Source organism: Meriones unguiculatus, chromosome 19 (genome assembly GCF_030254825.1).
Source record: "Meriones unguiculatus strain TT.TT164.6M chromosome 19, Bangor_MerUng_6.1, whole genome shotgun sequence".
In the NCBI taxonomy this organism is placed as follows: domain Eukaryota; kingdom Metazoa; phylum Chordata; class Mammalia; order Rodentia; family Muridae; genus Meriones; species Meriones unguiculatus.
Window position 1 is genome coordinate 22,642,516 of NC_083366.1, and position 25,920 is coordinate 22,668,435.

The 25,920-nt window shown below is 39.0% G+C and overlaps 2 protein-coding genes across 2 annotated transcripts in view; one reads left to right on the forward strand and one right to left on the reverse strand.

Moving 5' to 3' along the window:
• LOC132649330 (aldo-keto reductase family 1 member C1-like) overlaps positions 1-25,920 on the reverse strand; it is a 298,798-nt gene that overhangs the window by 66,978 nt on the left and 205,900 nt on the right. The window lies entirely within an intron of this gene.
• LOC110543799 (aldo-keto reductase family 1 member C13) lies at positions 689-25,407 on the forward strand. Its single transcript, XM_060372944.1, has 9 exons — positions 689-880; positions 3,482-3,649; positions 4,814-4,930; positions 5,712-5,789; positions 6,306-6,428; positions 9,266-9,375; positions 9,639-9,804; positions 23,901-23,983; positions 25,126-25,407. The coding sequence occupies exons 1-9, from the start codon at positions 797-799 to the stop codon at positions 25,166-25,168; spliced, it is 972 nt and encodes a 323-aa protein (XP_060228927.1). The 5' UTR covers positions 689-796; the 3' UTR covers positions 25,169-25,407.

Sequence of the window (25,920 nt, forward strand, 5' to 3'; positions counted from 1 at the left end):
ACTGCAATTACGTTTTTCTTAGTGAACTTTTCTACTTTGGAGTTAAACTCTATTCCTCACTTACGAGACTGAATTTTGACAAAATATACTTTCAATAGATGTGGAACCTTTTTTAAAAGGTGCCCACAGTGAGGGAAATACAGGCGAAGGATCTACGGAGAAAGAAGATTGCATCTGTCACAGTCAAGGTCATGCCTGCCCAGCCTGGTCTGTTCTTATACTGAAGTTTGTTCTTGCTTCCTTGTTTGCTAAAATTCAGTGCTAGACTGCTTGCTCAATTGTTGTGCTGTGATGATGTCTTCTCTTTTATGAGCACAAGAACTAAAAGTGCTGCTGAGGTTGAGACACAGGGAGACTTGGGACATTGCCATAACCAAAAGGGCCTAGGTTTCTATCTAGGAAACAATCAGTGATTCTTCATGTAACCTCTTGGAGTAGCTGGCATTAATTTATACACTTATAAAGAGTAATTTTACTAAAATAATTTATGACTATATAATTATTTTCTACAGAATTATCTTTTGAATAATTGGTAACTGAATGGTACCAAGTCACATGTGAAGTGGTTCTTTAAATTTCCTACCTTCCCTTTTTTATTGTTTAACAGTTAAACAGATAATGTCACTCATTAACCATTAGACAAGCAGAAGTATGTGTATTCATTAATCAGAGTGTAACAGTGCTTAGCCAGTAGAGGGGATGTCTTTTTGGTTCTCCATTAGCCAGAGAATTGTTTCATAGGTTCACAAAGGCGGCTGGAACATCAGAACCTGCTTACTCAGAAGAGTGATAAGCAATGAGTTCCAAACAGCAACGTGTGAAACTAAATGATGGCCACTTCATTCCTGCACTGGGTTTTGGCACGTATAAACCTGAAGAGGTAAGAACAGTGGTGTTATGGTAGGGGATTGAGGAGAAAACAGACTAAGGGTGGCTGGAGGAGATAAAGCTGTCAGGTCACCCACTTCCTAGGTGACACTGTGGGACTCATCTGGTTCTGTTTCTTTAGACTAGAGCTATTCTAGGCACAAGATAGAAGATAGTGTGACTTTGCTCTGTATTAAGGTCAGATTTCAGTGTTTCTTTGCTTGGGAGAAGAGATCAGTCACTAGTCCAGAAACACATCAGCTTCCTTGATTTGATGCTAGTTGCAGGGTTCTTCTGCTTAGCTCTAAATTCCAGGGTTTTGCCCCCCTATTAAATAGTACAAGACTTAGGGAAATCAGCATGTTGAATGTTTGTGTAGACATGACACATAAAGCAAATGTCTAAGGAGTATTGCAGTTCTGTGTTGGAGAACTGTCAGTATTGTACCATAAATGCTGCCCCTGAGTTAAGTGAAACCTCCAGTGTGCCACCCTCTACTTAACTTTGAATTGATATATTTCTTTTGTTCTCTTTCTTTCTTTCTTTCTTTCTTTCTTTCTTTCTTTCTTTCTTTCTTTCTTTCTTTCTTTCTTTCTTTCTTTCTCTCTCTCTCTCTCTCTCTCTCTCTCTCTCTCTCTTCCTTCCTTCCTTCTTTCTTTCTTTCCTCCCTCCCTCCCTCCCTCCCTCCCTCCCTCCCTCCCTCCCTCCCTCCCTCCCTCCCTCCCTCCCTCTCTTTCTTTCTTTCTTTCTTTCTTTCTTTCTTTCTTTCTTTCTTTTTTTGAGACAGGGTTTCTCTGTGTAGCCTTGGATGTCCTAAACACAATTTTTAGACCAGGCTGACCTCAGACTCACAGAGATCCAACTCCTTTTCCTCCCCGGGCGCTGGGGTTAAAGATGTGCATCACCATGTCCAGCAAATTCGTTTATTTCTCATCTCTAAGGTTTACAAAGATAGTATGGAATCCCAATGGCCATATTGTCCTGAACACAAATTATCTTGTCATAAATATTTAACAAGTGAAGAAATATAAGGGAATTAATTACTTTGTAGGATTAAGTGGCATAAATAAAAAAGGAAAGAAGCAATGTTGAAGAGATGGCTCAATGGTTAAGAGCATTTGTTGCTTTTGCAGAGACAGGATTTGATTCCCAGCAGGCACATGGTACCTCATAGCCATCCGTAATTCCAATTCTAGAGATCTGACTTTTGCCTCCATGAACATTGCATGCATATGATGCATAGGCATACATGTAAGTAAAACATTCACACACAAAATTAATCTAATAAACAGTTTATAAAAAGAAGAAGGCAATGTCACAAAGCCTCAGGCTGAGGAGCCCTGTAGCTAGGAAACCTGGGCAGGCTTCATGGCTTGGTGCTGGGAGTCTACATTTCATGTACTATACATTCATTGTGAAAAGAGATTTTTTTTCTTGTTTCATTTGTTTTGAGACAGGGTCTTACACTATAGCCCAGAGCCTGGAATTTGCTGTGTAGACCAGGTGGGGCTTGAACTCACAGAGATCCTCCTGCTTCAGGAGTGCTGGGATTAAAGGTGTGTGCACCTTCCCTGCTCTGAATTATTTAAATAATTCAAAAGTAGTTTGGTGTCATCCTCTATTCTTAAACACATGAACATTACAGCATTATCTAAGTTTGGCAAAGAGAGCAAAAAATTTAAAACTGTGTATATCTTCACTAAATAAAGTAATTATTTCTTTAAGGGCTGACAACCCAATATGAATTATCCTTTACAAAATGAAGAACAAACAGCTCTCTATACAGAATAGATTAACCACATATTGTTACAAATTGATACAGAAAAGAACTCAATATTTCCTAAGAGTCTTCACTGGGAGAAGAGTTATAATGCTGCACCAAACTTGTATTTCTTCTCTGTTTTGTTCCAAGCATACTTATCCTGTGTTCATTGTACTTGTAATGCCATTATATAAATTGTAATAGAGCTACTCCTGTATACTTGTCCTGTAAGATTTTCCAGAAAAATAACTGAATTTGAGGTCTATTTGAGGACCTTCATTGCAAACGGATGAGCATTATTTTGTGGGTATAAAAAGATTATGGGATTTGAAATTCTGATTATTACCCTGGAAAGACCAAGTTAAAGTAAGTTGAGACCTGTTACTCCAAATGTTCAACTGGACAGGCAGAACAGGTAGAGTTCTAGCTGGACAGGCAGAAATCACAGAACTCTGTGAGTTCAAGGCCAGGCTGATCTACAAAGCAAGTTCCAGGACATCTGAGGCTATTACACAAAGAAACCTATGTCCCAAAAAACCTAAAATTAATTAATTAACTAATTAATTAATTAATATTGAAGATGTGCCTCTAACCTAAGATGTGGCAGAAAGAATAATTCTCCTGAAATCACATTTGTGTCTGTGATCTCCACAATTACTGTTTGTAGTTTCTGGTAAGTTTTGCAGGAGGTGGAATTAGAGTGGTCAGGAAACCAGCCACTTATGAAGCAGTAAAATGGTGTGAGAATGACAGGCATATAAAAGCCCTATTACTGTAGAGAATTGCCCATCAGATCCACGAGCTACCTCTTTTATCATGTGTCTTCAAATACTACTATTTTTTTTCCTTCAGGTTCCTGAAAACAAGCCACTGGAGGCTATAAATTTAGCTATTGAGGCCGGGTTCCGTCATATTGATACTGCGTACGTGTACCAAACTGAAAAGAATGTAGGACAGGCTATTCGAAGCAAGATTGCTGCTGGCATTGTGAAGAGAGAAGACATGTTCATCACTACAAAGGTATTGTGTGTGTGGTGCTTGGGTATACATTTATTTGATTGGCTCATTAATTGGTGAAATATACTACTGGCACAACTCTTATGTGCATACAATACATAGATGAGTTCCAGCATGAAAAGCAGAAAAAGATCACGACTTCTTACTATTTACAACACAAAGCTCAAAGTCCTTTACTTTTCTGAGCCTCAATTCAAATCATTGAACTTTAGCATAGGGTGTGATTTCAGATAAACTGTGAAACTGTGGCTTTCTCTATCTCCCAGATAGCCTTGTAAAATCTGTTGTATTTCAAATACTAATTTTTACCTTTAAGTATTGAAAAGCAGGAAAAGAGAACTTTCACATTAACGATTGGTAAGAAGACTTACAGGGTAAAGGAACTTGGGCCCATGGGGGTATGAAGAGCATGCATGGGCTGGAACTAGACCCCCTACACATATGTAGCAGATGTGCAGCTTGGTCAACATGTGGGTCTTATACCAATGTGAGTAGAGGCTGTCTTTGACTCTGTCCCCTTCTTCTAGCTAGGGTTTTTTGTGGGAGATTCTTTCAGTGGGAGAGGATACCCTTATTTAGTCTTACCCTGACTTGAGATGCTAGTGTGGGTTGGTACCCCTTGGGGGCCTCCTCTTCTCTGAGAAGAAGGAGAAAGAAGAATGGGGGTGGGAAGCATGAGCATGGGAAGAGAGAAGGAAGGGGGCTGGGATTAGGCTGTAAAGTGATTAAGTAAAAAAAAAAAGATTAGATAGTTATAGTTCATTTACTTGTGTCCATCACACATTAAAATGTCAAATGGTGCTTTTGTTCAATGATGAAAACAAACTGCTGCTAATTCTTTGGTATTGGAAGAATGGGTCACATAACTAGATTAAAATTGTTTTCTAATCGCTGTGAGATATAATCTAAAGAAAGAACATGATTAGTACTTGGTAGGAGTTTTATTTTTTGAGAAAATTTCTTTCATTTTATAAAGATTGAGAACAAATTTATAATCATATTTATATGTATAAGTCAGGTTAGTGGAAGCCATAGAACAAAGAAAATTTTATGTCTTATGATCATGTTTCTATATAGTACAAAATATATCAGTATTAGGAAAAAGAAAACCTTCATGTTTGAATAATATAGTAATCCCATATTACTTCCATTCTTTCATGTACGTAGCTTTGGTGCACTTTCCATAGACCAGAGTTGGTTCGACCTATCTTGGAAAAATCATTGGAAAACCTTCAGCTGGACTATGTTGACCTCTATATTATTCACTACCCAGTACCGATGAAGGTGAGCAATTTGAGTGATAAGACTTAATCAACTTGCCATTTTTTTTCTGGATAACCAAGATATGGTTCTATTATACTGTCCTGTACACTCAATTTTTATGTTATGCAGTTTGCTCAAAGTACATTATACAAAATGCCATAAAATGGGAAACCGAAGAAATTTCTAGAAATATAGACTGAAAAAATAATCTTCAAAAATTTCGCTACTTAGGTATTATTGTACTTTTTCTTCTTTTGGCATTGAAAGAATTCAAGCTTCCTGGTTATTACTCTTTGTAGCCTCTTTGAGTTTTCCACCATCTAAATTATTCTTGCATATGATCTTGTTTCACATTACTTAGTGGTCATAGTTCCCTTCTGCCTAAATATATTCAGGTAGAAAGAGACCACTGATTGTTTGGCCTGGGTCAGCACCGAAATTTATTACTTCTAGAGGTCCACGTTGTATGGCTACTGAATTTTTCAGTGAAAGAGAACTATCTCACTGGAAGCATGAGGAGGAAATGACAAAAATAATGGACATCAGCTAGAAGAACACAGGTAGATCTATGAGAATACTGTTCAATAATAAAAAATACGTACATAAACATGTATATATGATTTAAACAAGAGAGTAGTTCAAGCACCTAAAAATACCTTATAATTTGGTATACAAATCACTGTGTAAATGTAAGTATGTAGAATGATGCTCCACTTAATGAATGTTTAGTGTTCAATTTCTAGCTATTCTTATAAGACAATTGTGTTTAGTCAAGTCATTATGAAGATTCTTTCTATTCCAGCCAGGAGAGGATCTGTTTCCAGAAGATGAGCATGGGAAGACATTATTGGACACAGTGGATATCTGTGCCACATGGGAGGTGAGCAATTGAAAGAGAGACAAGAGAGAAGCCGATAGACTTAGAATCAGGGGAATGTGAGAATATGCACATCTGGGTGTAGAACTTCATTATGTTCATATACGTGTGTCACTGGAGTGAAGGGGAGGGGTGCATTCCAGCAGTGGGAAATGAAGAAAATAAAGGGAAATGAAGAAGTACTCAAGACAGCTGGAATGAATGTATTTTACCATCACATTCTGTGTGAAACATCACTGCCTCTTAGAGAGGATGCAGGGATACCTTTATGTCTGTCACTTTCTTCCTCTATTATCTTTACTCTTTTGGCTTCTTCATATTCAGTTTCAGTGCTCGTCCAGGCAGTGTCTCCCTAGTGTCACTTCTTTAAGTGTGATGATGAGCAAATTCAGGGTCTGCCATACACTGGCAAGTGCCCTGCCAGTGAGCTGTATGTCAGAGCTGGATGGTGTACTCTAAACTGCTGCATTTTGCATTTATTTCTGCAAATATTATTCTTCACAACTCTTTCATTCCTAGGCCATGGAGAAGTGTAAGGACGCAGGATTGGTCAAGTCCATTGGGGTGTCCAACTTTAATAGCAGGCAGCTGGAGAAAATCTTGAACAAGCCAGGGCTCAAATACAAGCCTGTCTGCAATCAGGTAAGAACACTCACATGCCTTTTCATCTGACACACTTCCCTATTTTTGTTCTGATGCCTCTAGTCCATTTGTGCCTTCCTCAATTCATCTTATTTTTACGGAAAATATCTTAAGAGTGGTGTCACTCTGTCAAAGGTCACTTGGAGATCTTAAATTCAATCTTGGATTTTAAAAATTCTGTGAAAATTAGGCTGTTATGCCAGGTTCACGGGACCCTCAGAGACCACCAGGAGATGACTCGATGCAATTGCAAGAGAGCTTTATTACGAGAGCAATCAAACTTGGGACCCAAGTCTCACTGGCGCAGCAGTAGAGAAATGGGACCCTGAGCTCTGAGTGAACAGGATTTTTAAAGGGAAAGTCTGTGAGCCGGGGGTTTCCATGGCAGCAAGCAGGGGGGCACAAGCCTTGGCATTACAGAATTGGGTGAAGTTTAGCAGGGCGGGGTGACCTTTTCTGAGGCACATAATCACAATGGCTAAGGCATATAATCATAATGGCTATTTTTCTAAACCATATCTGAAACATTGGGGAGAATTTTCCCACCCGATTCTCAACCAGTTCCCATTGATTATTGCCAGGGAGTTTGTCTCTATTTTCTATGAAGCATTTATTCTGTTATATTTCCTGGAGGCTGTTGCTAGGAGAGTTAACTTTGTTTTCTGCCAGGTGTACATTCTGTGATATTTCCTGGTGCCTGAATTCAGTTCCCAGTCAAGATCTTTATTTCAAAATGGAGTTATATTCAGGCTATCTTAAGCTCTTCAAGGCTACAGCTTAGTGCCCAACTGGTGTGGAGATTTAAATTAGTCCACGAAGCAGTGGCCATTAATAGACTTATCCATGACGTAGGAAAAATGCAATATATCAGAGGAATGAAGGTGCTGGCAATTGGACTGACTCATAGTCCAGGAAAACAGTGAACAGGCAGTAAAAGAACAGAACGAAAATTGGAGAGATGAGGGGTAACAGCAGTTTTGGAGGTTGATTATTCCTTGCTGTTTTCTGCTCTTGGGGTTTTGAAACAAAGACATAGCTGCAGCGAAAGTAAACCTAAAATTCTGAAAATCATACACATTTGAGAAATCAGATTACATGTTTATGGTGGTCTTAATGTTGGATAAAATTCACATCTAGAGACTTCAGCTAGTTCTGTGCCTAAAAACCTCTTGGTGAGCTTTTCTTTCTTATATCCTATACACAATTTAAAGCATATATTCTGTGAGGGGTCTTATGTTCTCTATGACTATTTACCACATTTTTATCATGTAGCAAAGATTTTTGATTGGAAACTGTAGTGAACTGGCTACACTGGTAGCAATGACGAGGCTGGTGGGCAGCTCAAGGAATCCCCCGATAGACCAGAATTAGAAAATCATCTTTTTGGGTGTGCTATATCAGAAGCATTGCCTGCCCTTCCACTCCACTGCTCCCTCTTTCCCCTCCTCTTTCCATTGTTCCTCAAGCAATTTGTCTGTACTTTCAAGTCACCTATACATGTAGGATTTATGTATCCAAAAGGTCCAGGACCCACAAACGAGAGAAAAGGTGAGGTACTAGTCTCTCTGCAACAAACTTAAAATAATATTATCTTACTATAATTAACGTGTCTCCAATGCATCAATTTTCTGCAAGCAGTTTAACTTCATACACCTTTGTGGCTGAAAACTTGCGGAGTGCTTAGAAAGCCCATTTGCTTTATTCTGTGCTTCCTTGTTGGCAGCTATATTTGCTCCCTAACCTAACTATCATTTTCTAATAGCAGCCTTCCCCTGACAGAAAATACAGCTTTAGGCCATTAAGTTTTTACATGATGACTCAAAATTGTGACTTTCCAATGTAAACACTAAACTTTTATGTGGTATTGTTATTAATTTTGTCAAGAATTTATTAACCTAATTTTAATCAAAACATCTGAATAATTGGTAAGCTGATACTGAATATTTCTGCTTCCTAACATTTATCCCCCCAAATGTGACTGTTTGTCACATGTGCAAATATACCTTTTCTTCATCTTATCTTATTTGCATAGAAAAGAATATTCTAAGAGCAGTGTTACTACAGTAAAGGACACTTGGAGATTCTAAAATTCAATCTGGATTATTAACATTTTGTGAGATGCAGGTATACAGTAGTGCCCAAATGGAGATTTAAGGGGGTCCGGAAAGCAGAAGCCATTAATTGTATTTCAGGATCAAAATAGATTTATCCCTGAGCTGGGAAATATATCTCCACATAATATTTTCTTTAATTTTTAAAATTACATTTGTGCGTGTGCATATGAGCATGTGTATGCATGTGTGTGTGTGTGTGTGTGTTTGTGTGCGTACATGCATGTGGTGTGGTGGTACATATGTGCAGGGCAGAAGATGACTTGTGATTCATCTCACTGGTCCTATTTTTGTAACATGCCATGAATTTGTTCAGTGTAGATCCTTTGAATGTTCACCTTGAGAGAGCGCAGAAAATATCACCCATGAATGATGTTATCAGACATTGTTAGATTTGTATTTAGAGAAATTAACAATAATTTTCTTATATACTCTGGACCTATCTATATTTAAATTCCCCAATAATTTTGGGAAACATCTTCAAGGCAGCACTATGCTTTTTCTTTGTAATGCAAAATGGAATTAAACTTCATGATCTGGTTCATAGAATTTGGTTATATATTAGTAATATAGATGTGAAATTAGGTTTTAAAAACTCAGATTAAATTATATTAATAATCTGACTATGTTCCATTTTCTTGTTCAGGTGCTTAAATTTATTGCTTCTCTTTTACATTAGCATAGCATCTCATCTAAACAGTTGGCTTTCTGTTTGTCCATCCACAGGTGGAATGCCATCTCTACCTGAACCAGAGCAAGCTGTTGAACTACTGCAAGTCAAAAGACATCGTTCTAGTTGCCTACTGTGCTCTTGGATCTCAAAGACCTGAACGATGGTAAAAGAACAGTAGGGCATTTACTTCCAAAAGCAGTGTTGGTGAAAGCTTTTAGGTACTATAAACTCAACTTTCAGAAGTTCAGTGCAGACTTGGGCAGGGAGAGGGAAGAATTTGCATTTTTGAGTTTCTCAATGATGGAAGTGCTGCTGATCCAAGGACTCCGGTGGAGTCTCCTGATTTTGAATGAGCAACTTATGTGTTCAGAATCTCTGTATCACTTCTCAACCTTTGAAGCTAAAGACTTCTGCCTTTTCTTCCAGGGTAGACGCAAGCTCCCCAGTTCTCTTGAACGATGCAGTTCTTTGTGACATGGCAAAAAAGCACAATCGAAGCCCAGCTCAGATTGCCCTTCGCTACTGTCTTCAACGTGGAATTGTAGTCCTTGCCCAGAGTTACAAAGAGAATGAGATAAAAGAGAACTTGCAGGTGACCAGGGAAGCTGGGGGCATCAGGACTCTTACATTCTCTCTCTTTCTCTCTCTCTCTCTCTCTCTCCATGATGCTCTTCTTTAAAATATCCAGTTTGTTTATTTATTTATTTTTTGCTTGGCTGAGTCAATCTCCTTAGCATTTCCTATTCATGTGAGATTTCGGTTGCATTCAGAAATATTCTGTTCTACTCTAAAACACAAACATCAACTTAGCTTAATAGAATTATGTTCAGAGAGAGAGCACAGAGATTTAGGATTCAACATTATGTCAGACATGTACTGTGAATACCTCCTTTGCAATGGATCTCTTCATCGTTCCCTGAAATGATAGTTTCAGATGGGGCATATCATATCTTTATATGATAATTTTTCACACCATTATCTTGCATTTGGACTACATATTCACATATTTCACTTTATTGTTGTTTACTCAATTTTAAGTATATGGGTATAGATGTTTTGGAGGCATAATTTCTGTGCACCATGTATATCCCTGAAAAGCCAGAAAAGGCTGGCCTATACCCTAGAACTGGAGTTGTGGATGGTAGTGAGCTGCCCTGAGGTTGCTGGGAATTGAACCTGGCCAGGCAAAGCAGCTAGCACTCTAAACCACTGAGCCTTCTCTAGCCATACTCTCATATTTTAATGTGGAAGTATCTATTTATTTATATATTGGAGTTGCTTCAGTGGCTAAGTGCATATTCTTTTCTTGAAGACTTACCTGTGCTGATGATCTTCTATTTCATTTTTGTTTTGAATTTTATTTTTTCTTATCAGTTACATTTTATTAACTCTGTATCCCAGCTGTGTCCCACTCCCTCATTCCCTCCCAGTCCCTCCCTCCCTCCCTCATCTCCACCGTGCCTCTTTCCAAGTCCACTGATAAGGGGGGACCTCCTCCCCATTCATCTGATCCTGTTTTATCAGGTATCTTCAGGACTGGCTGCAAAGCCCTCCTCTGTGGCCTAACAGGACTGCTCTTCCCTTGGGGGGTGGGGAGGCCAAAGAGCCAGTTATTGAGTTCCTGTTAGAAATAGTCCTTGTTCCCCTCACTTTGGGAAACCAATTGGTTACTGAGCTACCACAGGCTACATCTGAGCAGAGGTTCTAGGTTATATCCATACATGGTCCTTGGTTGAATGTCAGTCTCAGAAAAGACCCTGTGCCCAGATATATGTGGTCCTTGTGGAGCTCCTATCCTTTCCCCATCAGACTAACTCCCCTTCTTTCTTATGATTCCATGTACTCTACCAAAGGTTTGGTCATGAGTCTTTACTTTGAAAACACTGCTAGTTAGAGTCTTTCAGATGCGCTCAGTAGACTCCTGTCATACGTTCAATGCACATCCCATCTGTCTTTCTAAATGAGGATTGATCATCTTACCCCATGTCTGCTCTCTTGATTATCTTTTTTAGGTGTATAGATTTCATTATGTTTATCATATCTTATAGGTCTATATAAGTGAGTATATCCCATGTTTGTCTTTCTCCTTCTGGGATATTTCACTCAGAATGATCTTTTCTAGATCCCACCATTTGCCTGCAAATTTCATGATTTCCTCCTTTATGATTGCTGAGTAATGTTCCATTGTGTAAAAATACCACAATTTCTGTACCCATTTCATTGTTGATGGACATCTGGTTGTTTCCAGGTTCTGGCTATTACAAATAAAGCTGCTATAAACATGGTTGAGCAAGTATCCCTTTTGTGTACTTGAGCAAACTTTGGGTATATACCTAGCAGTGGTATAGCTGGGTCTTGAGGAAGCACTATTCCTAATTGTGTTAGGAAGCTCCAGATAGCTTTCCAGAGTGGTTGTACCAGTTTACATTCCCACCAGCAGTGGAGGAGGGTTCCCCTTTCTCCACAACCTCTCCAGCATGTGTTGTCACTTGAGTTTTTCATCTTGGCCATTCTGATGGGTGTAAGGTGATATCTCAGGGTCATTTTGATTTGCTTTTCCCTGATGGCTAATGAGGGTGAGCATTTCTTTAAGTGTTTCTCTGCCATTCGATATTTCTCTGTCGAGAATTCTCTGTTTAGCTCTGTTCCCCATTTTTTAATTGGATTACTTGGTTTGCTGCATTTCAGCTTCTTTAGTTCTTTGTATATACTGCATATTAGTCCTCTGTCATTTAAAGGGTTAGTGAAGATTCTTTCCCAATCTGTAGGCAGTCGTTTTGTTTTGATGACAGTGTCCTTTGCTTTACAGAAGCTTTTCAGTTTCATGAGGTCCCATTTATTGATTGTTGCTCTTAGAGCCTGTGCTGTTGGTGTTCTGTTCAGGAAGTTGTCTCCTGTGCCAATGAGTTCTAGGCTGTTCCCCACTTTTTCTTCTAACAGATTTAGAGTATCTGGTTTTATGCTGAGGTCTTTGATCCACTTGGACTTTAGTTTTGTGCAGGGTGATAAATATGGATCTATTTTCATTTTTCTGCATGTGGACATCCAGTTGGACCAGCACCATTTGTTGAAGATGCTGTCTTTTTTCCGTTGAATGGTTTTGGCTTCTTTGTTAAAAATCGAGTATTCATAGGTGTATGGGTTTATTTTGGGGTCTTCCATGAGGTTCCGTTGATCCTCCTTTCTGTTTTTATGCCAATACCATGTAGTTTTTATTACTATTGCTCTGTAGTAAAACTTGAGGTCGGGGATGGAGATACTTCCAGATGATTTGTTGTTTTTCAGGGTTGTTTTGGAGATTCTGGGTTTTTTGTTTCTCCATATGAAGCTGAGAATCTTTTTTTTCAAGGTCTGTAAAGAATTGAGTTGGTATTTTGATGGGAATTGCATTGAATCTGTAGATTGCTTTTGGCAGTATGCCCATTTTCACAATGTTAATCCTACCAATCCATGAGCACGGGAGATCTTTCCATCTTCTGATATCTTCTTCCATTTCTTTCTTCAGAGACTTGAAGTTTTTCTCAAACAGGTCATTCCCTTGCTTGGTAGTATCATCCCAAGGTACTTTATGTTATTATTGGCTATTGTGAAGGGTGTTGTTTCCCTAATTTCTTTCTTGGCCCTTTTGTCTTTGGTATACAGGAGGGCTTCTGATTTTTTTTTTTTTTAGTTGATTTTGTATCCTGCCACTTTGTTGAAGGTGTTTATCAGCTCGAGGAGTTCTTTGGTTATATTTTTGGGGTCGCTCATATATACTATCATATCATCTGCAAATAGTGAAATTTGGACGTTTTCCTTTCTGATTCATATCCCCTTGATCTCCTTTAGTTGTCTTATTGCTCTGGCTAGGACTTTAAGTACTATGTTGAAGAGGTATGGAGACAATGGGCAGCCTTGTCTTGTCCCTGATTTCAGTGGGATTGATTTAAGTTTCTCTCCATTGAGTTTGATGTTGGCTATAGGCTTGCTGTATATTGCCTTTACTATGTTTAGATATGTGCCTTGTATCCCTGATCTCTCCCAGACTTTAAACATGAATGGGTGTTGGACTTTGTCAAATGCTTTTTAGGCATCTAAGGAAATGATCATGTGGTTTTTCTCCTTCAGTTTGTTTATGTGGTGGATTACATTGATGGATTTCCCTATGTTGAACCACCCTTGCATGCCTGGGATGAAGCCTACTTGGTCATGGTGGATGATATCTTTGATGTGTTCTTGGATTCGGTTTGCAAGTATTTAATTGAGTATTTTTGCGTCAATGTTCATAAGAGAGATAGGTCTGAATTTCTCTTTTTTTTGTTGGGTCTTTGTGTGGTTTAGGTATCAGGGTGAGTGTCGCTGCATAGAATGAGTTTGGTAATTTACCTTCTGTTTCTATTTTGTGGAATAGTTTGAGGAGAATTGGTGTTAGCACTTCTTTGAAGGTCTGGTAGAATTCCGCGCTGAAACCATCTGGCCCAGGGCCTTTTTTGGAGGGGAGACTGTGAATGATTGCTTCAATTTCCTTGGGGGATATAGGGCTATTCAGTCTACCTGATCTCGACTTAATGTTGGAAGACGGAATCTATCGAGAAATTTGTCCATTTCATTTAGGTTTTCAAATTTTGTGGCATATAGGCTTTGTAGTATGACCTAATGATTGTTTGAATTTCCTCAGTGTCTGTAGTTATGTCACCCTTTTCATCTCTTATTTTGTTGATTTGGATAGATTCTCTCTGCTTTTTAGTTAGTTTGGCTAAGGGTTTGTCTATCTTGTTGATTTTCTCCAAGAACCAGCTTTTTGTTTCATTGATTCTTTGAATAGTATTATTTGTTTCTAATTGATTGATTTCATCCCTGATTTTGATTATTTCCAGCTGTCTGTCTTCTTGGGTGTATGCTTCTTTTTTTTTTCTAGGGTTTTCATTTGGGCCATTAAATTGTTTGTATGTGATGTTACGAATTTCTCCTTGCAGGCACTTAGTGCTATAAATTTTCCCCTGAGCACTGCTTTCAATGTATCCCATAAATTTGGGTATGTTGTGCCTTCATTTTTCATTTAATTCTAGGAAGTCTTTAATTTCTTTTTTTATTTTTTCCTTAACCCAGCTGTCATTGAGTAACAAGTTGTTCAGTTTCCATGTGCGTGTCGGCTTTTTGTTATTTCTGTTGTTGTTGAGGTCCGGCTTTAGTCCATAGTGGTCAGATAGAATACAAGGGATTATTTCAACCTTTTTATATCTGTTGAGGCTTGCTTTGTGACCCAATATATGGTCTATTTTGGAGAAGGTTCCATGTGGTGCTGAAAAGAAGGTATACTCTTTTGAGTTTGGATGAAAAGATCTGTAGACATCTATTAGGTCCATTTGATTTAGGGTCTCTGTAAGTGTTTTTGTTTCCGTATTTGTTTTCTGTCTAAGTTGATTTGTCCCTTGGTGAGAGTGGAGTGTTGAAGTCTCCCACTATTAGGGTACTAGGATCAATGTGTGATTTAAGCTTTAATATTGTTTCATTTATGAATGTCGGTGCTCTTGTATTTGGGGCATAGATATTCAAAATTGTGATGTCCTCTTGGTGGATTTTTCCTTTGATGAGAATATAGTGGCCCTCCTTATCTTTTTTGATTAACTTGGGTTGAAAGTCTATTTTATTAGATATTAGGATGGCTACTCCAGCTTGTTTTCTGGAACCATTTGCTTGAAAAACAGTTTTCCAGCCCTTTACTCTGAGGTAGTATTTATCTTTGTTGCATAGGTGTGTTTCTTGGATTCAACAGAATATTGGATCCTGTTTCCGCAACCATTCTGTTAGTCTGTGTCTTTTTATTGGGGAGTTGAGTCCGTTGATGTTGATAGAAACTGGTGACCAACAATTGTTACTTACTTTAGATGTGGAGTTGGTGGTGTCACTGAGTTTCATTGCTTGTATTCTTTGGGTTTTTTTTTTTGTGTGTAGTTATCTATTTCCTCTGTTTCCTTAGATGTAGTTGTTTTCTTTGGTTTTGAGTTTTCCTTCTAGTAACTTCTGTAGAGCTGGGTTACTATGTAGATATTGTTTAAATCTGTTTTTTTTTCTTGGAATATTTTGAATTCTCCATCTATGTTGATTGAAAGTTTTGCTGGGTATAGTAGTCTGGGTTGGAATCTGTGGTCCCTTAATGACTGTATAATTTCTGTCCAGGCCCTTCTGTCTTTCATAGTTTCTGTTGAGAATTCTGGTGTGATTCTGATAGGTCTACCTTCATATGTTACTTGGCCTTTTTCCCTTGCTGCTTTTGGAATTTTTTCTTTGTTCTGTAGGTTCAGTGTTTTGACTATGATGTGACTTAAAGAATTTCTTTTCTGGTCTAGTCTACTTCGTGTTCTGTAGGCCTTTTGTATGTTTATGGCCATGTCCTTCTTTAAGTTGGGAAAGTTTTCTTCTATAATTATTTTCCGGACCTTTGAGCCTGTTGTCTTCTTTTTCTTCTACTGCTATTATTCTTAGGTTTTGTCTTTTCATGGTGTCCTTGATTTCTTGGATGTTTTGTGTTTGGAACTTTTCTGATTTTATTTTTTCTTTGAGAGACATGTCAATTTCCGCAAGTGTATCTTCGGCTCCTGAGATTCTTTCTTCCATCTCTTGTATTCTGTTGGTGATGCTTACCTTTGTAGTTCCTGATCTTTTATCTATGTTCTCTAGCTCCTGGTTTTTCTCTATTTGTGTTTTCTTTATTGATTCTAATTCTGTTTTCATGTCTTGCACCATTTCCTTCATCTGTTTGAATGTGGAGTCCTGATTTTCAATGACGGCTTCTATTTTTTTGTCCCTTTCCTCTCTATGTATCACTAATTGTTCCTCTACTTCTTTGAGTATAATTGCCTGTATTTCTATGAGAGCTTTGTTTATTTCTTCTTTATTTGCTTTCATTTGTGTGGACATTTTTTTGAGAGCTTTGTGCATTTCTTCTTTGTTTGCCTCAATTTTCGTGGTCATTTCTCTGAGAGCACAATTTGTTTCCTCTTGGTTAGTCTCGATTTCTTTGGCTATTTCTCTCAGGGCTTTGTTCATTTCATCTTTATGGGCCTCTAATAGCTGGAGAAACATAGTTTTGAGGTCGTTTTCTTGTATATCTAGTGAATTGAAGTGTCCATTGTTTTGTGGAGTTGCTGGTTATGTCATTATGTCCTGATTTTTGTTGGGAGTGTTCTTACGTCTGCCTTTAGCCATCTGGTTATTTATAATCCTCACTGTTTGTTTCTCGAGATTGTAGTTTGGACTATGATCGCCGCTTTCTGTTTTCTGGACTGTTTTTTCAGGAAGATGAGAGAGGTTCACTGGTTTGGGAGTGTGCACAGTGGTTTCAGTTTTGCCTAAGTAAGGAATGTGACGCTGGCGCTATTCACGTGCTCTTTTAGTGGGCGCAGTGTGCATGCGTGGATTCTCTGACTATTACAGTGGCCTGCAGGCCACTATTATGCAATTCTGTCTGAGATCCAGGGATTGTTTTCCTGTATTACACTGGTGGATCTACAAGGCAGAGGCTTCATCGTTGGGGTTGCTATCCCAAGAATCCCTATGATGCCCGCACTAGGGGTGTGGGTGGCAGGGAGCTCGTCTGGTTGCTTCAGTGGATAGGCCCTGGGTCTGGGACAATCACTCCCTAGAAGGCTCACTCACTCTCTTGCAGGACCAGTTAGAATGCACAGGGGTTCCCCTTGCTTTCTACTCTCTGATTTGGTCCTGCTGCTGAAGTGCGCGGGTAGGCTAACAGTCAGCTCTGTGACACTGTGGCCGCAGGACTCGGTGTCCACCTTTCTTGTGTGCTGCCTCTCTGTCCTTTCCCTCTGCCAGGAGGGGTTATGTTGACTGGTCCCAGGGTGGCACAGGAAAGAGAGTGAGTGTTCTCAATCCCAGATCCCGGGCCCAGATCTCTCTGCCAGAAGTAGCCTGGCGGTAGAACCTATGTTTGCTGATCCAGAGAGAGTACCAGGTAGGGTTGAGTGTCCTCAGATCCAGAGCTTGAGTTTCTCTGCTAGGGGCTGCTGGGTGAGCTGGAGAGAGGGTGCTGTGTCCTTGGCAGGCTGCCTTTCTGTCCTTCCCCTCTGACCTTCCCCTACGCTAGGGCAAGCTTATGGAGGTGCTCTCAGGAGAGTGCCAGAGGGGTTGGGGCTTCTCAGTCTGATCCTGAGCCGGGGTTTCTCTGCCAGGGGTCGGGGAGAGGGGTGCTGCTGATAGAACTTGTTGCTAGACCTTATTGCGCTGGACCCAGGAGAATCTCAGGACGTGTAGAATGGCCACAGTCCCAGATCCCAAGCTGAAATTTGTTTGCTAGGAGCAGCCGGCAGCACTGGAGTTCAGGCACTGTGAAGCCGCTGAGCGCCTCTTTATCCTTCAGCTCCACTGTGGCAGGGTTATGGCAGCGTTTGGGGGAGTGCCCGAAAAGATTGGGTTTTCTCAGCCCTCATCTCGGGTTGGGGTACAGACAATGTGGTCTGTGGCAGATTCTGCTGGACTCCTCCTGCCTCCTCCCAAGAGGGAGTAGGGATTTTGAGCTGGGAGTGCAGCTGCTCTCCGCGCGCGGCGGGAGCTCAGTTGTGATGGCAGCTGGTACCCGCATTCAGCGAGACCTTCCAGGGAAACACTGGGTGACCCGTGATCAGTCTCGAAACTTTGCTTCCCCGTTGCGTTTTTTTTTGGAACTGGGACTCCTGGTCTCTGGCACTGTTGTGCCCACCATCAGCCTGGGAAAGTGATCAGGACACACAGGCTTACGGCACCAGCCCGGAGACCCAAAGCCTGCGTTATTCGGGATTTCTTCAGGGTTCTGCCTGGGCAGCCAAGAGTTGACCCAACTGGTTCCCACACCATGGGAGCCTCCCCTCACCTGGGAAACATGATAGCTGTTGTTTTAGGGCCCAGAGTTCAGTCTCCTGGTCGCTGCATGAAGTGTGTTGTCCTGCTTCTCAGAGACAGTGTTCTCCCGGCGTCGGCATCTTGGCCGATCTTCTATTTTCAACTGCAAGAACTTTGCTATACCATTACGTATAGTAGTTGCAAAATGAACCAGGCCCAACATAGTACTTTAATACAAAGAGTTTTGTTTATTTCATTGTTCTATGATTTTAAAATTTTCTTCAGTTCAGCCTGAACCCTGAGGCATCTGTATAGCTTGAGTTCACTCAAGTGTGTTCATGGAACTGTTGTATATGTTTTCAGGATGGTGAGCTCCATCTGCCTCAGGATTCATTTATCTCTTACCTGACATTCCTTAGCTTCAAACGGTTTTCATTCACTAGCCAACTGGCAGAGGTTTCACCTCCTCACAATCTTCTCTTTCAAGAAATTGAGTAGATACTTTGGAAGACTTTAAACCTAAGCAAAGGATTATTATATCACTTCTCCTGCTAAGTGTAGTAGTTAATAAAAGCTACAATAATCTTTAAGAGACTGGAGATGGCCCCATGGTTAAAGCTCTTGCCAAGCAAATGTGGGACTAAATTTTATATTTCTAGAACCATAAGATCCCAGGAGGATGTGCCCCCTCCAATCTCAGTCTAGCAATCAGAGATAAGGGATCCCCAGAGTAAGTGATTCTAAGTGAGTGATTCAGAGTAAAGATTCCCCTTGTTAGTGAAAATAGCCTCAGTGACTAAGGTACAAAAACTATGAGAATGAAGCCTAGTACCAACCTAATGCTTTCATATATGTGCACACATGGATGCTCGCACATGCATGTGTGCACATGCAAGAATGCAAAAGTGTGTTCCTAAATATGGAAACATGAATAAATACATGCCACAATACTCACATGGACATCAAAAAAGGATAAAAAGGTTAAGATTAAAAGGATGAGAAAATAGACACATACCTGGTAGTGGAAGTATGCACAGATTTTCATAGAGTATGGAGACTGAGAAACACATGTTGTAATTAATTTACAGCAACTTATATATTATCTATGTTAATTATGTTGCAATTCAGATACATTTGTTCTGTCATAAATTCTGTTATGTTTTTATTCTCTCTCATAAATATATATATATGTTCTCATTAGAAAAAAAATATATATAAGCAAAGGTTTCTTTTTATTGTGTTTCTTGATTCCTTTAGTTTGTGGTTAAATATCATGTTCTTTTCTTCATTAGGAATAGAACATCATATATTTTATTTTTTAAGTTTATTTTTTAAATAAATTCTTTTTTAAGATTTCTTTCTTTATACATATAAGTACTCTATTTGCATGCATGCCTTCATGAACGAAGAGGGCATCAGATCCTATTACAGATGGTTGTGAGCCACCATGTGGTTTCTGGGAATTGAACTCAGGTCCACTGGAAAAATAGCCAGGGCTCTTAATTGCTGAGCTATCTCTCTCTTCAAACTCAGCCATTTTTTTTGTTTTGTTTTTTTTACAAAAGTGTGTTACAGTATTTCTTTCTAAACCCTTTTTTAACTGAAGTGAAATTTATAAAATCATTTAAAGTAAACATTCAAAAACCACTTAAATAATTTCCTAAAAAACTCAGTGGTGGTGACAGCAACAATACTTATATTGATGGGTTTTATTTGTCTTATTTATGCTCATTTTTCTTAAATTAAGTTGTAATAATAGTCTTTCTGAACAAAATCTACCTTTTCCTATTTAAAAATATGACAAATTACCTCAAGAATATGGCTGTTTAAACAAGAGCTGGATAAGGACAGAACCAATGGGCACTCCCACATGTAAGGCAAAACTCTCATAAGGGAGCATACTTATATAAAGAGCTGTAGAAAATTAAAGAATTCTAAGAATCTAAGAGCAAAAGCATTAGTCTTCCTTAGGATGGGCTCCTTAATTGTTTATCCAATACCAACTAGTCAACCATGAAATCATGTACATGCAAGCAACACTACACAGATTCACCAGGCTGTGTTTATGTGTGTGTAGCAATAGCTGCACAAAAGGGACATAAATATGAGAGAAAGTTGCAGGAAAACACATGAGAGTTCTAGAGAAGAAAACAAAGGGGGGGATGATGTAACTGTATTTTAATTAAAAAATAAAAACATGATTCTTTGGGAAGATAATTGTATGTATATATATATATATACACACACTTCATCATTTATTATTATTTACCTTGATTGCATCTTTTAGTGATTAGATATCTAAGTCCTTAGGTAGTACTAACTACTTATTCATCAGTTGAGAAAGAACTGAAGTTTTAAAATATTAGGATTTTTTTTCCTGTCACTCTTTTCTTTTAATTTATAATTTAATTAATTAATTTTTTAATTTTTTTAATTAATTACACTTCATTTACTTTGTATCCCCCCATAAACCCTCCCTCCACCCCTCCTAATCCCACCTTCCCCTTCCTTCTTTCACACATGCCCCTCCCCAAGTCCACTGATAGGGAGGAACCCCTCTCCTTCCTTCTGATCCTAGTCTATTAGATCTCATCAGGAGTGGCTGCATTGTCATCTTCTGTGGCCTGGTAAGGCTGCTCCCCCATCAGGTGGAGGTGATCAAAGAGCAGGCCAATCAGATTATGTCAGAGGCAGTCCCTCTTCCCATTACTGTGTAACCCACTTGGACACTGAACTGCCATGGTTTACATCTGTGCAGGGGTCCTAGGTTATCTCCATGCATGGTACTTGGTTGGAGTATGAGTCTCTAGAAAGACCCCTGTGTTCAAATTTTCTGGTTTTGTTACTCTCCTTGTGGATTTCCTGTCCTCTCCAGATCTTACTATTTCCTCTCTGCTTTCATAATATTCCATGCACTCTACCCAACAGTGGCCCTAAGTCTCAGCATCTGCTTTGATAGTCTGCAGGGCAGAGCCTTTTAGAGACCCTCTATGGCAGGTTCCTAACTTGTTTCCTGTTTTCTTCTTCTTCTGATGTCCATCCTCTTTGCCTTTCAGGATGGGGATTGAGCATTTTACTCAGGTCCTCCCTCTTGATTAATTTCTTTAGGTGTACAGATTTCAGTAGGTTTATCCAATATTATATGTCTCTATGAGTGAGTATATACCATGGCAGAGAAACACTTAAAGAAATGTTCAACCTCATTAGCCATCAGGGAAATGCAAACCAAAACGACCCTGAGATTTCGCCTTCCACCCATCAGAATGGCCAAGATCAAAAACTCAAGTGACAATACATGCTGAGAGGTTGTGGAGAAAGGGAAACCCTCCTCCAATGCTGGTGGGAAGGTAAACTTGTACAATCACTCTGGAAAGCAATCTGGCACTTTTCTCAGACAACTAGGAATAGCACTTCTTCAAGATCTAGCTATACCACTCCTAGGCATATATCAAAAAGAGGCTCAAGTACACAATAAGGACATTTGCTCAACCATGTTTGTAGCAGCTTTATTTGTAATAGCCAGAAGCTGGAAACAAGCCAGATGCCCCTCAGTTGAGGAATGGATACAGAAATTGTGGTACATCTACACAATGGAGTATTACTCAGCAATAAAAAACAAGGAAATCATGAAATTTTCAGGTAAATGGTGGGAACTGGAAAGGATCATCCTGAGTGAGTTGTCCCAGAAGCAGAAAGACACACACGGTATATAAGGTTTTTTAATATGTAACTGTAATAGGACTTTTCAATTTTAGGTGGTTTTAAAATATATCTTAATAACATGTTTTCTATTAAAACATTTGCATACAGTCTGTTAGGTTTATTGATAGAGAAGTGGTTCTATTTATTATCTCTCTCTGGTTTTTTTTTTTTTTTTTTCAATGCAGTTTATTCAGGAACATTGAACAATCCTCGGACCCCGGGGAAAGCCAGCCCACAGCTTAAATAGCCTCTGGGTAGCCAACCCAGGCGTGCCACGGGGGCAATGCAGATAGGTCCACATACATGGAAGCAAGCCAGATCCTCGGCCTTAGCCAAATGTGGAGTTGTTCGTGACAGAGAGCACTCACCATCGGGAAGGTGGAAGGCGGAAACCAGCTCCATCTTTAAGGCATAGCATTCCGCAGCTCTCTACAGTTCCCCCTTTTTGTTTTAGATGCATCAGGCAAGAGTAGAGATCTGATCTCTGATATTAGAAATAAATTGGGACTTTGTACAGATGTTCATTTAGGTGTCATCCACCCAAAGAGCATCAGACCCGTCTGATACCTTTTTCTCAGAGGCGGGACCTGGGGCATCAACCCGCATGCAATCAGACATGCTCTTCTCTGGGTCCAAAGCGGCTGACCCTGAGTGCAGTGCTTAGCCTCGCATCCTGAGCGTATCATTTTAGCTTTTTATGGTATCCAACCATGCTTGGGGAGAATGTCCTGCTTCAATGGCTGTAAAGGCCTGAATGATCATGGCTGCATCACACTGTTGTGAGACTCTAATCTTGCATATATACCACAGGCAAACCAAGGAGACCAACACCAGAAGGCCTGCTAACACTCCCATGCCCGCCCATTCCTTCAGATGATTCATGGCTGCAGCAATCCAGTTCTAGAACTGACGCAGGATGTTCCAACGAGGGGTTAAGGCTTCTCATAATATTTCCTATAAGCCCACACCTGTTTGTCTATATCCCCCATTTTTATTCATTATTAGCCAGATAGAGCCAAGTAATTGTGGTAATGATACTTGCTTTTTTGCCCAATGCTGGAATGCTAGTAAAGTTAGGTATGCCCTGGTTACTCGCATGCCTCACTGTGTGCCTGTGCCCATTGATGCCCCTCACGCTATGACTCTCTTCAGACAGAAAAGGGATCTTGGAACTACAGCCACCATTGTTACTACCATCTCATTGATGGCTGTTGGAGCTACCACCAGGGCATTAGCCATGAGTCATACTGGGCAGACTGCTCAGACCCTGAATAATCATTTAGCCAATGTAGCTCATGCCTTAGTTGTACATAAAGGAATTAATGCTCTCTCTGGTTTTTTAAGACAAAGTTTCATTGTATAGGCATTGCGTGTGCCACTGTGTCTGGATTGTTTATCATGTCTTAATTGTGTATTCTTTGTTCTTTTGATAGGTCTTAAATATAAAAGAAAAGTCACTCAGTGCTTTTTACTAGAATGGATTGTTGACATTTTAAGCTTTTTCTTCTCTCTTCATTCTTTCTTCCCTTCTTTCTTTTCTTCCTCCCTCCTCTTGTCTCTCTTCCCTCTCTTCTCCCTTCCTACTTTCCTCCCTGTCATTTATTTATCTTATTTTGAGGAAAAAAAACAAGGATAGATGATCTATTTGTGATATTTTTTTTAGAGATTAGTAAGTCTATGTAAAGTATATCAGTGCTAGCCAGTGAAATCTCTTTTTTAAGTCAAATCCCTTATTTATTGGAAATGATTAAAAAAATAATACTTGAATAATTCTTTCTTTAAATTGTGTTGCAAAGAACATTGTTAATATTGTAACAGTTTGTCAGTGGGATATAAAAAGCTAATTGTATTCACATAAATATTTGAATCATATGGTTCAAAAATTTACCTCAGATTGTTTAGAAACTATCACTCTCACTTCGAATAAATCAGCTTTGTATCCTCTGCAGCTTCCTTTGTCTATATTGTGCTTTTTCAACAAATCTCAAAAATGATTTCCTTTAACTTTCATCTGACACTTGTTGACCACTTGAGTATCTTGCTTGATGTATTTATAACTTTCAGAGCTTTTTTTATATTAAAAAATACCTTTTCAGAATAAAATGTAATTTATTTGGGTTTTAAAGATTCACAAATGGGGAGGGTCTTAAAATGTTTCTGATTGTTCAATAGGTGTTTGAATTTGAGCTCCCTTCAGAAGATATGAAAATCCTAGATCGCCTGAACAGAAATTTTAGATATGCACCTGCTCCATTGTAAGTAACTCTTATAAATATGTCACATTTTTTTTTTAGTTTATGTCTTTCCCTTTTCAGCAAATACTTATTCAGAAATCAAACACTTTATATGAGTTTTTGAAGGTTGCCATGAAGACAATAATTTTAACAATTGTTTTTTCCCATTTCTGAGTTATGAATATCTCAATACTGAAGGCAAAGTTTATGAAGAAAGAGATTTAAAGCCAAGGAAAGCATATTTGTGGGAAAAAAGCTTTATCACCAATGACACTGACAGTCATTAAAATTCTTTACTCTTTCTTCTTGCTCTATGTGATTATGTAATCTGATATTTGATACATCTTTCAAGGAAAGAGAAGCAAAGAATACATAATCCCTTTTACTTGTAGAAATTATAATTGTTAAAATAAGTAAATATAATAATTTTTAAAAGTGGTAGACAGTTTGCAAAGACTGGAATGTATATTATCATTACTAGTAGAGGTTTTATTATTAATAGAACAAAATGAAGGATAAAGATGGTACATAATGCAGGTCAGAGGGTAGCAGGCAATTCTTGCTACCTAGTAAATATTTTAGTAAGTAATGATTTCTGTCAATTTGTACTTTGTAGTAGTGCTAAAGTGTAAAGAGCTACAAGTTATATGATAAGCTTGCTCTCTAGACATAGAAATCTAACTTGTTAATTAGTTCTTTATCTGAATGGAACACAATATGTTGTCTGTGATAGGTGCGTACAAAAGTGAATGAATTAGTTAGATGGAAAGGAAATTAGTACCTTATGAACTGTATTATCCACATTTTGTGATGATTAATGTTTAGACTCGTGTTAAACACGATATTCACTTTCTGCTTTTTAGAGAGACTGAAATGAGACAAAATATTTCCTGCTTTGGCAGACTGACTGTAGATGCTGAAAGGAGAATTTTGTGAATGTGTTATTCTGCTCCAGGCAAGGAAATTTAATTTGAAAAATTCAATTATATAGTTTTAAAAACATTCCCTTCACAGTCAAGTTTGTGAAAATAAAAATAGCAGATGCTTCAATTGATCGGGAAAACTAAAAGGTCAAGTCTGATGATAACATCATAGATTTCTGCCTTTGCTACAATAGAAATGGATTGAGAGTTAATGTTTTACATTTTTCTTTTCTCTTTCAGTGGTAAGGACCACCCAGAGTACCCCTTTTCTGAAGAATTTTAATGTGGAGGCCTGTGTCATGATGTCTACACAAAGTCTCAAAGTCCCTCTACATGGATAATGATGTGGGCAACATCCTAGATGCTGGTGATTAAACGTGTGTCACTTCTGCTCAATCTGAGCTGTTTAACAGTCCACCTTTCAGCCAGACCTGTGTCCACCAGTCTGAAATACAAGGCATTACGTCTTCAGCATTCTTTTAAATAATGTTAATGTTTGCTATAAAGGTCTTTCTTTAGTAATGTCGGTGTTTCTTGCCTGGTTTGTTTCCTTTCGAAACCCTAAGACCAAAAATTAACTTCTGTGGAAGCCAGGGGGCAGTGTCTATAAAGTCAGGATCTAAGTGGTTACAGAGAGGGGAGAACTTCCCCTCTAGTGAAGCTGAGGTTAGCAGGGATTTATGAGAGTGATCATCTGGCCTGCCAGCCAGAAAGAAACATATTAGAATGTGTGGTTCATGCTTCTCAGTCTAGAAAGTGAGGCATTCTTGGAAAGCCTACAGTGTTAGGGTTTCCACACAGCATCTAGAAACTTGAGAATCCTAGAAACAAGGAATGAGACTTTAGTCCTGATTTAGTGTTGGCTCCTGAGGTGACAGGAGGGTTGGGCAAGGTACTGGTCTTGGGTACAGCACTAGGTCATTAGGAGTCATTCTGTTGCTATGTTCCTTTAACAGAGTAATAGTAGGTTTCCCCTTGAAATTCATGACGTAGCTAGTCTCACATTCTTGGCCGTATTAACAGTGTCAGATATGG